The following is an 11540-nucleotide window of genomic DNA, read 5'->3' as shown; positions in this document are numbered from 1 at the left end:
GCAGGCTAGTAGGACCCATTTCCCAGTGTCTTGGGGAAATATTTCTGACTTTGGGAAAGGGGTGCTGGAGAGCCCATTGCATAACAAAGGCAGAAGGAAACAAAAAAGTCCCTTGTGAGGACAGAATGCTTTCTCCCTCAGAGGAAAGGGCCCAGAGGGCTTCACGAGACAAAGAATTTCGAGGTCAAGCTCTTTTAAATGCTCTCAAGGTCGCAGCATTGAGAGTGGGAGAAGGGGTGTTGGCTAACATCATTATATATATATTAAAGGTTTCCAACTCCTCAGCTACTGTAAAGTGTCTGTCAGTGAGGTAACGGTCCATGTTGATCAAGTCTGTGAGCTTGTCTTCACCCCAGATAGCTCGTGTGTCTCCTGGAAAGAAGAGCCTTAGGGAGGGCGTCCGGGCCCAGCTGTCCTAGCGTCACCCCAGAGACACCAGTGGGAACATCCTTTCCCAGCCTCAAGCTCATCCGGAGTGTGAGATTTCATGCAGGCTGGAGGCCCCGACAACGTCCACCACCTGTTGCATAGCATCTGTCAGGCTTTTCTTCCGAGCTAGTGAGCTAGGCCGACCCCAAGTCTCCTCGGTCAACTGCCTGCCTGAGAAGCCAAAGGCGCCAGAGAAGACCCAGTGCTCCTGGGAGTCAGGGAGGAGGGAGAGCTGGGTTTCAGGGTTCCCAAGAACGCGAGCCCTGCCTTGGAGGGCATGCCCTGCCCCCTAAGGCCGCACCACCTTCTGGAATGTACAGTTCCGACTGTCCCTCCATAATCCAAATGTGCAAATTACTAAGGGGGAGAAGGAAGGTTAGAAAATAAACTCAGGTCTCTCTGTAAGACAGAGCAGTCAGGCTTTTTGGTCACGTAGTAGCCACTGAGGTAGGCAATTCCCTTCTGCAGTTGCTGCTGCCGGCATCGGAGCTGCCTTTTTTCCGTGGCCACCCTCTTCTCCGCCCCCACCAGGGCTTGCAAGTACTCCAAGGCCTTGCTCAGGATCACCACCTTGGAGGCCTTGGAGCAGCTGGCCAGGGTGGGGGGGACCTGGTCCCTCAGGGCCAGGAACCTAGAAGGGACGTCGTTCCGCCTTTTGCGCTCCAGGAAGTTGTGGTTCTTCCTCTTGGTCACATCCTCGGTGTCAGAACTGCCAGGTTTGGGGTGGCAGGACTGGGGAGCCTCGCTTTCTCCGGGGGGGCGACTCACAGTCTCTTCATCCGCTTCTTCTTCCTCTTCCTCTGGGGCGTCTCTCTCCAGAGCCTCTTCTTGGGGACCTCTCTCTGGAGCCCCCCCTTGGGAACAGCTTTCTGGAGGAAAGCGGGCGGCGTAGTTGTGCTGTTGCTGGTGGATGGAGACGTGGAAGTGCTTCATGCAGGGGTCCAAAGGGTCCGCCCGCACCGTGATGGTGACCGGCTTCCGTACACCCAGGGACTGTCTCTTCTCCACTGTCACGACGTCTATTTCTTCACCCTCCGAGTCGCTTGGGCTCTCGGACCCCGAGCAGGCCTGGGTCTTGGGCTCGCCCAGTGGGCAGGGGGCAGCGGGAGCCGGGTTGCCGGCTTCGAGGCTGGGAGCGCAGTCCGGGGGGCGGGCGCCTTGGGCGGGTTCCCCGGGGGGGTCGGGGGGGGGGCGCCGGCGGCGAGCCGGTCGCTCACGGCTCTCTCCAGCCGCTCCGGGGCAGAGAAGCCCAAGACATATCCTTTAATGACCACAGACATCTAATCTATTTGAAGAGATGGTAAAAATGCACAAAATACGATGAGAGAGAGACACACACAAGGCAATATATATTCAAGGGCTTAACTGTGTAACATTTCTAAGAATACTAGTGGCTTAGACATGTGTGATTTGCGGGGCTGGTTGTAGAGAACTTACAGAGAAGGCTGAATATAAGGCAGACATTGGAAAATAAGTAGGTTTGGAATAGACATAGGAGAAACACAAGAAATAGCCTAAGCATGATTGGAAACATTAGTTGGCATTATCGTGGTTTACAAGCATTGACTAATCTGATTTGGCTGGATAACTTATATAATGAGCAAGGAAGCAATATGAAATAATGGGACTCTGGAGCCCAGATTGTGGAGGCCCTGGGTTTAAACATGGCATAAAATACAACAAGGAATCATTATAATAATAAAATGTAATTGGGATGGGTTTCAATATTCCAAGCCCACGTGTAATTGCTGAGGATTTTCTTTCCATTGCACCACTTTTCCAAGGAGTCACCCCTTTGTTTTGGGAAGCTTATGAATGAATGTTCTAGACTGTTGGAAAAAGTTAGTTCACATTGGAGGGTTTGGATGGGACTCAGTAAATTCCTGGTTGTCAGAGAGTGTCATTCCTGCTGATAGCTCTGTGGGAGATTTGCACACTGCTGTCAAAGGAAGGCCCCCACCAGGCCCTACAAACATCACACCTCACAAGGCTCCTTATCACAGGGATGGATAGTAGGCTTGCCTTGGCTCCCTGTGCTGGTGCCAGACCTTGCCTGGCAGGGTCTAGATGCAATTCCTTTCCTCTCCCTGGAGTCCCAGTTCTTATCTTCAGCATCTCATTCCAAGCTCCATAGATATCCTACAAATTACCCTGCCATTGAATTTTCACCTCCTGAGTCCTGTTGATTCTTATTTACTCTTACTTGAATAGAATAGTCAGGGTTACTCTCTTGTCTTTTTTTGAATGTATTTTTATGGCATGAACTCTGTGCTTTGCTTCTTTCTGAGCATTTCTTTCTGATTCTCAAGAGTTTTTACTTCTCAATAATCTTGCTTTCTACAAATCAAAAACATTTTTTTTTGTTTTTGATACGGGTTTGAGTTTATTTTAAGTTAAATAAACAACAAAAACAAAAATTGAACATTGGCAGGTTCTTTTAATTTTTAAAACTGCTTCACAGTTCTAATCTCATTTAGGCAAAGTAGATGCCTCTGATTGACTGAAGAATTACATATAAGGAAATAAGATAAAAAGAGTAATATTTCAAGTTATTATCTCACTACATAATAATAATAGTTAATATTGATTAACCACTTTGTGAGACAACCTAGGACAATACTCATAGATTATTTCATTTTGATTAAATGATTAATGATTTGATTAATCAGTATAGTTTTAAGGAGTACACACTATTATTACATATTTTACAAGTAAGATAAAAGAACTCTGAGTATCTAAATCTCTTGCCAAGTTTATAGAACTAGTATGTCACTGGTGAAGCTAAGATTTCAATGCAGGAAGTCTACTTCAGAGCCTACACTCTTACTGGCTGTGCTCTCAAAATATTTTCTTTATCAAGGGATTAACATAATTACAAAAGTAGTTTTAGAAGATTAGTCTGGCATCTGCATAAGAGCCTAGAGAGAGGATTATTGGTTTGGAGGTTATTTTAATCTTTCAGTATGTTAAGAGTTGTAGGCATAAACTGAGGTCTTAGATATTTAGCCTAGTGGACCAGGATAATGTGAGCAACATTAAGGGCAAAGGATTTAAGATTCACAATTTGGGAAACTAACAGGAAAATATAGAGTATACTCTAGAAATGTTTTTCAAACTTCCTTGACCATAAAGTTACCTGAGACATTTGTAAAAATCATAGAATCCTGAGTCCAACACAACCAGTCTGTTAAAAGCAGATTTTCCAAAGGAATCTCCTTTTCAAAATGAGGGTGCCAGATGATTTTTGTGATTGGATAAATTGGAGAGACAGTCTAGAATATGCTCTATAATTTTTTCTCAACAGAACCTCTTTATATTATGTAATTATAGTGGCTTTTCTTGACTCACTGACACAATTTACTTTTTTACAGTTACTACCTGATGTACGAAGTGGTCTAGGCCAAAAGTGCTAAAGGTTTTCAGTTCAACTGGTAAATTATCCAGGTGACTTGAGGTTTTATTGCCACTGAATCATTGTTCACAGTAGCACACCGTATTGATTTTGTGCTATCAGATATGTGTATGAAGTCACATGCTGCAATTCAGCCCTCTAATATTGACAGAGGAAAGTGAAATATGAATGCCTGACCCAGATATGTTTCAAAATCTTGTTTTATCACTCAAGTCAACCAATTTTAAAGTACAGTGTGGTAATCTTTCATATAATTTTCTAAATTCCTTTTGTGGACAGTCAACCAAAGTTCCCTTTTCTTTGTGGGCTCAAGCTTTTAAAGTCCAGCTTTAAGAATTAACTTTTTAAGTTGTGCTCAGGTTTGAAACAATACGTATTTTGAGCTGAAAATTCTCTTCAGTCTTTATAATGGCCAGGAGAAATGAATGTAATAACCAGTTTGACAGTTAATAATAGCAGAAAATGTAATCTTTTTACATACAAATTCTCTCATAAATGTTCCATATAATAGTTGCTAAGCACTCAGGAGTAGATATTTCTAGTTCATAATTCATCAAGTGAAATATTGGGTATACTCAAGGTAGTCCACTAAAGATTGGAAGTCCTTTTTTCCCCCACACACTTAGAAACACAGAGAGTTATTGTTGTTTATTTCCCAGATATTTTTAGTATTAATAAATATATCAGAGACATCTCTAAGCATGTAAATACAAAGTTCTTCCTCTAAAAGAGCACACATTACTCCTCAACAGGCCAGTGTTATATCTTGTACAACTCTATTTTGAATCAGCAGTGTTCTAATTTCATGAACTCCATGGTTGAGTTTTCTGGCCTTAATGGTATTGTCTAAATCACCTACTACTCTCTCAGAATTCCCAGAGTGTGGTTACCATTTTAGTTCTTATATTGGAACCTGGGTTTCTCCTTCTTGAGTTAAATTACTTACTGATCTCTTCTTCCTTGAAGACAATTCAGTGTGCCAAAATGGACCCTTGATGATGTAAGAAACTCCTGAAATCAGGTATTAGTTTGCCAAGGCAATGAGTTCCTGTTTAGTTTGTAGGTAATAGCCAGTAGGCTTTTACACTACAGATTCAATATCAGTCATTAGGGGATACCCAGTGATCTATCTTTGGCAAAAATGCCCCTCTGGAATTGTCAAATAGTGCTATAACATTTTGGCACCATTCCTCAAGAATGGATTTGTGCCATGTTGTGATTTGTAGTATCAAGATCATGAGGTGGATCTAAGTCAAAAGAAAAATAGTATATTTTCCTTATAAGATCCATGAAAGTGTCCAAATATATATCACTTATTTTCTAATCCCCTCCAAGTTCTAGTTCCATGAGAGAAAGTTCCATTGCAAGGATTTGCTTTCACAAAAAGTCTCTGGATGCTATTTCAGTAGAAGCAAGAGCCTCCTTTATTATGATGAAATGATAGGAAGTTTTAGATTTCAGGATGCCTAGACAGTTTTGGTGTTGTCCATATAAAGAGTCATTCAATGAATGAGTTTGGATGCCCAGGAAACCAACTTGTTTATTACAAGGAACTGGAACCAAAGGAAGCTGGATTATTTTCAAAAGGAAATGTGTACAATCCCCATAGTCAAGTTATTAAATACCCGAAAAATTATTATTATTTTAAAAAGTTATTATTATTAAAGTATAGTTGACATAAAATGTTATAATTATTTCAGGTGTGCAACATAGTGACTTGACAATCAGTGCTCCCCACATGACTGTAGTCACCATCTGTCACCATGCAACCTATTACAATATTGTTCACTATATTTGCTATGCTGTACTTTGCATCCCTGTAACTTATTTATTTTATAACTAGACATTTATACCTCTTAATCCCCTTCACCTATTTCAATGGAATGCTTTGTGAGCCAGTTTGTGGCAAAATTATAGCCAGCTATTGGACTCATACCAAGGGGTGACAATGACTAATGGTATAGACAGCAATTTAAATATTAAAAATAAGAGATTTATAAGCCACATATTTAAAGCAGCCATAGCCAGCAAGAGGAAAGACAGTAGTTGTTATAGAGAATAATACAGGTTAAAAAGTGACAACCTGTGCTATTGTTCTGGGCATCTTGGGTGAAAGCTGTCTACATCTGAAAACAAGTTGCTTTGGATTCCTGAGAAGTCTTAGCTTGACATCTCCAGTAGGGATGATCTTACAGTGTTTGAGGATGTTTTTTTAATCTCTTCGGTTGAGGGATATGTGTCCGAGAGTCTGTTATTTAAGTGTTTCAATTCTGAGCTAGTTATTTCCAATAACTACCTTATAGTTCAGATTGTGACATGGTCTTTCGTTAGAAAACAAAATTCTGACTTGTTGCTGAAGCTTTAGGGAAGTATCAGAGTCAAATAAATGGTATCTGGAGATGGCAGAGACTTAACATGTCTGTGGTTATTACTGATAATTTTCAAAAGCAAAAGATCGGACGAGAATTCATTACAGTAAGGCCATTTGACAGTGATGAAACTGTACAGTAATACAGTAATGCAAGGAAATTTGGTTGTTTCTGTGGCATGCAAAACAAACATAATAAAGAGAATCTAGCAGTTCAGACAAAATGTCTAATAATTAAGCATGAAGAATGCTTTAACAGAGAACATTTATATCTTATTTATGAAAAACTATAAATACATTTTTTACAGAGAAAAATATCTTGAAATGTAACATATAATTAACCATAGACTTAATGTATATATCATACCAAGACTATGCTAAGCAGATAACAAATTTCGTTAAGTCTAGAGTAGGTCTTGAAAAAAAACCCTCTATTTTAATAGAACTTGGATATGTTTGATGTTCATCTTGTATTACAAACACTGGCCTAGAAAGTGCTAGATTCAAATGAAAGAAGTAAGAGTGTGACCAAGTAACATTTTGAATAATAACTGAAACTATAAACTATGATAATTATAAAAATAATTATGATAAATTATTTTACTATTGTCTACATCAGGCAGAGTGCTAGTAAGGCTCTAATAAATAGAAATATATGAAGGTCAGCAAGGGTACTGACAAATTTCTAGTTTTTTCCCTTTAGCAGGGCAGCCCCGGTGGCCCAGCGGTTTGGTGCCGCCTGCAGCCCAGGGTGTGATCCTGGAGACCCTGGATTGAGTCCAGCATCAGGCTCCCTGTATGATGCCTGCTTCTCCCTCTGCCTGTGTCTCTGCCTCTCTCTGTCTCTATGAATAAATAAATAAAATCTTTAAAAAATGTCCTTTTAGCACAGAGTTTCTGAAATATTGAGGCTTTTTGCCCACGCAATTTAATATAGAGAAAGCTGAGCATCTTCTCTGACTTGACAGCTCTTGCCATGGAACTCATCAAAAGTATAGTTCAGACTACCTTAATTATTTCTGGAACCTTCTTTTCTACAGTGAAAGAGTGAGTCTGTGTGCTTTCCCAGGGACCCTCTGGGAAATCCCAAAAATATTTTTAGGAATAAAAGATACCCTGGAAATATTTTACTTCATTTAATATTTAGGATCAAATCTTAGGAAGGACAAAAAATTAAAAGTTGTCAGGAGATTTGAATACATGGGAATGTGAGTGTTGAGAAATAATTGGCTACTCAATTGAGAGTAACAGTAAACATTTAAAAATAAACAGAGAAGACAAGGTAATTTTTAAGAACTGTAACTCTTTCATAAGTGAGAAAGTTTTGTCTTCTTAAATAAACAAGGATGATAAAACCATAGGAAAGCACAGAAAATTATTCTGATAAAACCTAAAGTCTTTGCCATCCAAGCAGATTACACATACTCACATACACATACAAACCCTTCATATTTTAGGTGAAAGCAATGAACAGTAAACTGAGGACACAAACCCATCAAAATTGAGCAAATTTTGCTAGGATTTTAACACATTTCAATTCTCGTCAGACTCATTATCTGTCCTTTCTATAATCTGAGAAAATGAAATTCCCTTTCTGTGTGCCTTCTACTACTTTCAATATCCATCAGATTTTGTCCTTGTCATTCTATTTTAAGATAAAACTATTTTCTCTTTCTATGAAAAACATGTCTTATTACTTTGCATATGGAGTTGTGCCTCTCTGACAAGACTGTTTATGAGTCTCATTCAAATATATTAATTATAACTTTTGGTCAAAGCAATTTCTGTTTCACAGAGAAAACCCAGGGCATTGATAATTGTCAACTGTTGTATACTAGCATCTTGGATGAGAAGAGTATATGAACACACATCAAACAACTTTCTACAGACACAGAACTTCTTGAAAAAGAGTGAAAAATAGCTTCTCTGTATAACATAAATATAAGAAGCAAAACTATATGAACTTAAAGCAATGCTTAGCAATCAATCTTTAATATTCTGAAAGTTTAGAAATGGTCTAGGTATCCAATCAATACTGTTTGGTATTAGTATTAGCTCAATTTTGTGATAATCCTAAAGATCTTACGAACTAATCTTCGAACTCATATACTGTTGAAACAAAAATTTCAGACTAATGAATCAATTTGGTTAAATCTCAATTTACATTTTTCAAAAGTTTACACTTTAGTAGATTTACTGGTAGCTTGTTTGATTAGTGATTCTATGTAAATTTAAGAATAACATATCCAAATAGACTAAGAATGTAATTTCATATTATATATTCAATGCTGATAAATCACAGAGACATAGCTGTTTTTATTAAACAAAATAATAAACTAGTCTTAATTGTAAAATTTTACATAGAATATGGGAACTCAAAATATTTGAGTTAAGATTCTATCAAAATACTCCTTTTTTAAAGTATATTACAAGTAATAGTTCACTGTCTTTATTTAAAGATTATTTATTTATTTGTTAATGAGAGCCAGAGACACTGGCTCTCATTAACAAATCATTAATCATTAATGACATCATTAATGAGTTCACTGTCTCCAATTGTCAGAAATACTTAGGAATCTTTATTTTTTTAAAAGATTTTATTTATTTATTCATGAGAGACACACAGAGAGAGGCAGAGACACAGGCAGAGGGAGAAGCAGGCTCCATGCAGGGAGCTTGACATGGGACTCGATCCGGGATCTCCAGGATCACACCCTGGGCTGAAGGCGGCGCTAAACCGCTGAGCCACCCATGCTGTCCAAATTAGGAATCTTTAATATAAAACACTTATTTATTTCTACAGTCTATTAAGAAGATCTCCTTAATCTTCTTTAGAGAGACTTTAGAATTCCTTCTGAGCACCTCATCAATCAGTCATTTCACTTTTTCCATATTTACTTAGCCAAGACAGGAAATTTCCCCAACCACCCAACCCCAAGCAGAGTAGTGTCCTTTCTGTTTACAGCATCAACAAATATCTTTTTAAAGACACTTCCTTCTTTATTGGATGGATGAATGACTGATTTGGGAGCATCTAGTTGTTTTATCTACAAGGGTATATATTTATTCATGATTCTACTTTGTTTTCATTCTAAGGTAATTTCAAAATGCTCATTTCAAAATGTTCTGCTTTGATTGGAAGTGGAGTTTCCCTTTCGTTCTGAGATATCTCTTAAAAAATATTAATTATATTGAAAGTTCTTCAGAGTTGCCATTATCTTTGGTGAAATCATGCCATTTAGAATGTTAGGCACATGAATTTGTGTTGTTATATAACTACTTGTAAGAAGCATGAGTTCATCCTGTAGGAAAGAGGCATAGACTAACTTTGGATGGAGACAAATACATGGGAGTCTAGGAATATTCATTCCAAAGTGCTCTTTATGTACCTAAAATCTTGAGCCTTGCAAATGAATGCGTGGAGCATCCAACTTCAAACCTCCTACAAGAATGGGTGGAAATGTGTAGAGAGGAATTCTGTCCCATGTGTTTCTTGCAAAATGAGACAATACTCAGGCAATAAAGTTTTGATGACTGACCTATGGCAAAATTTTGTACAAAGGATGCTAGTCTAAGAAGAAAGCTTAACTTCTTTGTCCCCAGGGTTGGCTTGAAATAGGCTCATTTCAGGACCCATTTCCATTCTCTTCCCTATGAATTTTCCTCTTATTGATGGACAACAAAATGACAAGGACAAACACAGACAAATAGTTCTAATAAGTGAGCAAATTTTCACCAAGGATAAGCATTTTGTCAAAACTGATCAGATAACCTCCTTTCTTCTTGCTCTTTACACACATTCCTTGAACTTGGAAGTGGAAAGGAATAGATATATGAGAGAGCATGGTGTGTTGGTGAATGGGTGGTGGCTGGATATGCCTGGAGTGACAGGATTAAGGAGAATATGAAAGATTAGGCTGGAGAACAAACGGGGATGAGAACATGAGGTTAAGAGTCTTGACTCTTTGGGAATAATAGGAGAATTTTGTGTTAGAATGCTATAGAAAACAGTTTGAAGGAGGAATGCCAGGAGAAGGATACCTGGGTGAGATACAATAAAGAGAGAAACCAAGGTAGTGATAGTGGAGATTTGGGGCTGGACTCAGAAAGGAGAAGGATGTAGGAGAATGACTTCATGAGTAATGATCAGACTTGGAGGTTAACAAGAGGCAGGAATTTAGAATAATTCACAGTTTCTTGATTTTAACAACAAAGTGGTTGGTGAGATATGGAGCATAAAAGAAGGAATATATTTGTAGTACTGAAGTAAGTTTCTTTTTTTCATTTTGGGCATCGAGAGGCAAACTTCCTCCATTCACCAATAAAAATAAAATGTGCAGAAATTCTAACATATAGCAAAATGTGAGAACTTTACAGGATGTGTCATGCCTTTGTTCTCTCCTCCTTTATGGAACATATTTTTCTTAAATGAATTTTTGACTGCTATACATCAGGTACTATTCAAAGGTATTTTATATGTCATTTTGTTATTTCATTGTTTATTAATTACTAATCATATATCCTTTTAAAGACAATGGAACTTACTTAAATGATTTACACAAGGTCAAGTAGCAAAGTGACCATGAAGAGATTCCTATTATGGGCAGTCTGAATCCACAGCACCCATCTTCCATAATGCTAAAATACACCCAGGTTTAAGCAAATAAGTCTAGTGATGATATGAAAGTGAACTTAGAAAGGAAAAATAATAGAGGTAGAGAGACTAGGCATTTGAAAAAGTCTAGGAAAAATAAAAATGTAAACTAATTATATGACCTAGGGCAGAAGGACAGGGGATGGAAAGAAGGGAATGAATAATCTTAAAGGAAAAAAGTTAAACAGTTGAATGACCGGATTGAAGTTTATACATTTAATGAGGGGAAAAGAGCATGTCTGTTATGGTAGTTTACTATAGTAATGGCCTTTAATAAATCACACCATCTGTATTCATGTTCTTGTGTAGTCTCCTCCATATTTAACTCTGAGGTTGGCCTTTGGTGATGTTGACATGTTTTGGCTAATAGGACATCATCAAATGTAATACAAGCAGAGGTTTTTAACGAGCTTTAGTATTTTCCAGGTTACCCTGTCTTGCTGCTCACTGGGAATCCTTCTGGCACCATGTGAGGAAGCTGGCTAAGCCTCTTTGACAAAGAGACTATGTGGAGAAGAGACAAACTATATCAGCTGAGATCCCCTAGATTTACCAGCTCCCACATTCCCACCTCCGCCACCTGCTGACTGCAGCTGCATGAATAACTTTAGGTGAAATGAACACAGGAACCATTCAGTTGAGCTTAGTTCCCAAGCTCATATTACTGACCCACAGAA

The 11540-nt window shown here is 38.5% G+C and overlaps 1 protein-coding gene across 1 annotated transcript; it reads right to left on the bottom strand.

Moving 5' to 3' along the window:
- Window positions 1-786: 786 nt before the first annotated feature.
- On the bottom strand, window positions 787-1709 carry LOC129521178 (protein L-Myc-like). Its single transcript, XM_055342448.1, is given in 2 exon segments — window positions 787-1577; window positions 1580-1709. Coding segments are annotated over 2 exon segments (921 nt in total).
- Window positions 1710-11540: the final 9831 nt, after the last annotated feature.

The sequence above is a fragment of the Nyctereutes procyonoides genome, unplaced genomic scaffold (assembly GCF_905146905.1).
Source record: "Nyctereutes procyonoides isolate TBG_1078 unplaced genomic scaffold, NYPRO_anot_genome, whole genome shotgun sequence".
Lineage (NCBI taxonomy): Eukaryota > Metazoa > Chordata > Mammalia > Carnivora > Canidae > Nyctereutes > Nyctereutes procyonoides.
This window is presented reverse-complemented; position numbering and strand designations above follow the sequence as displayed.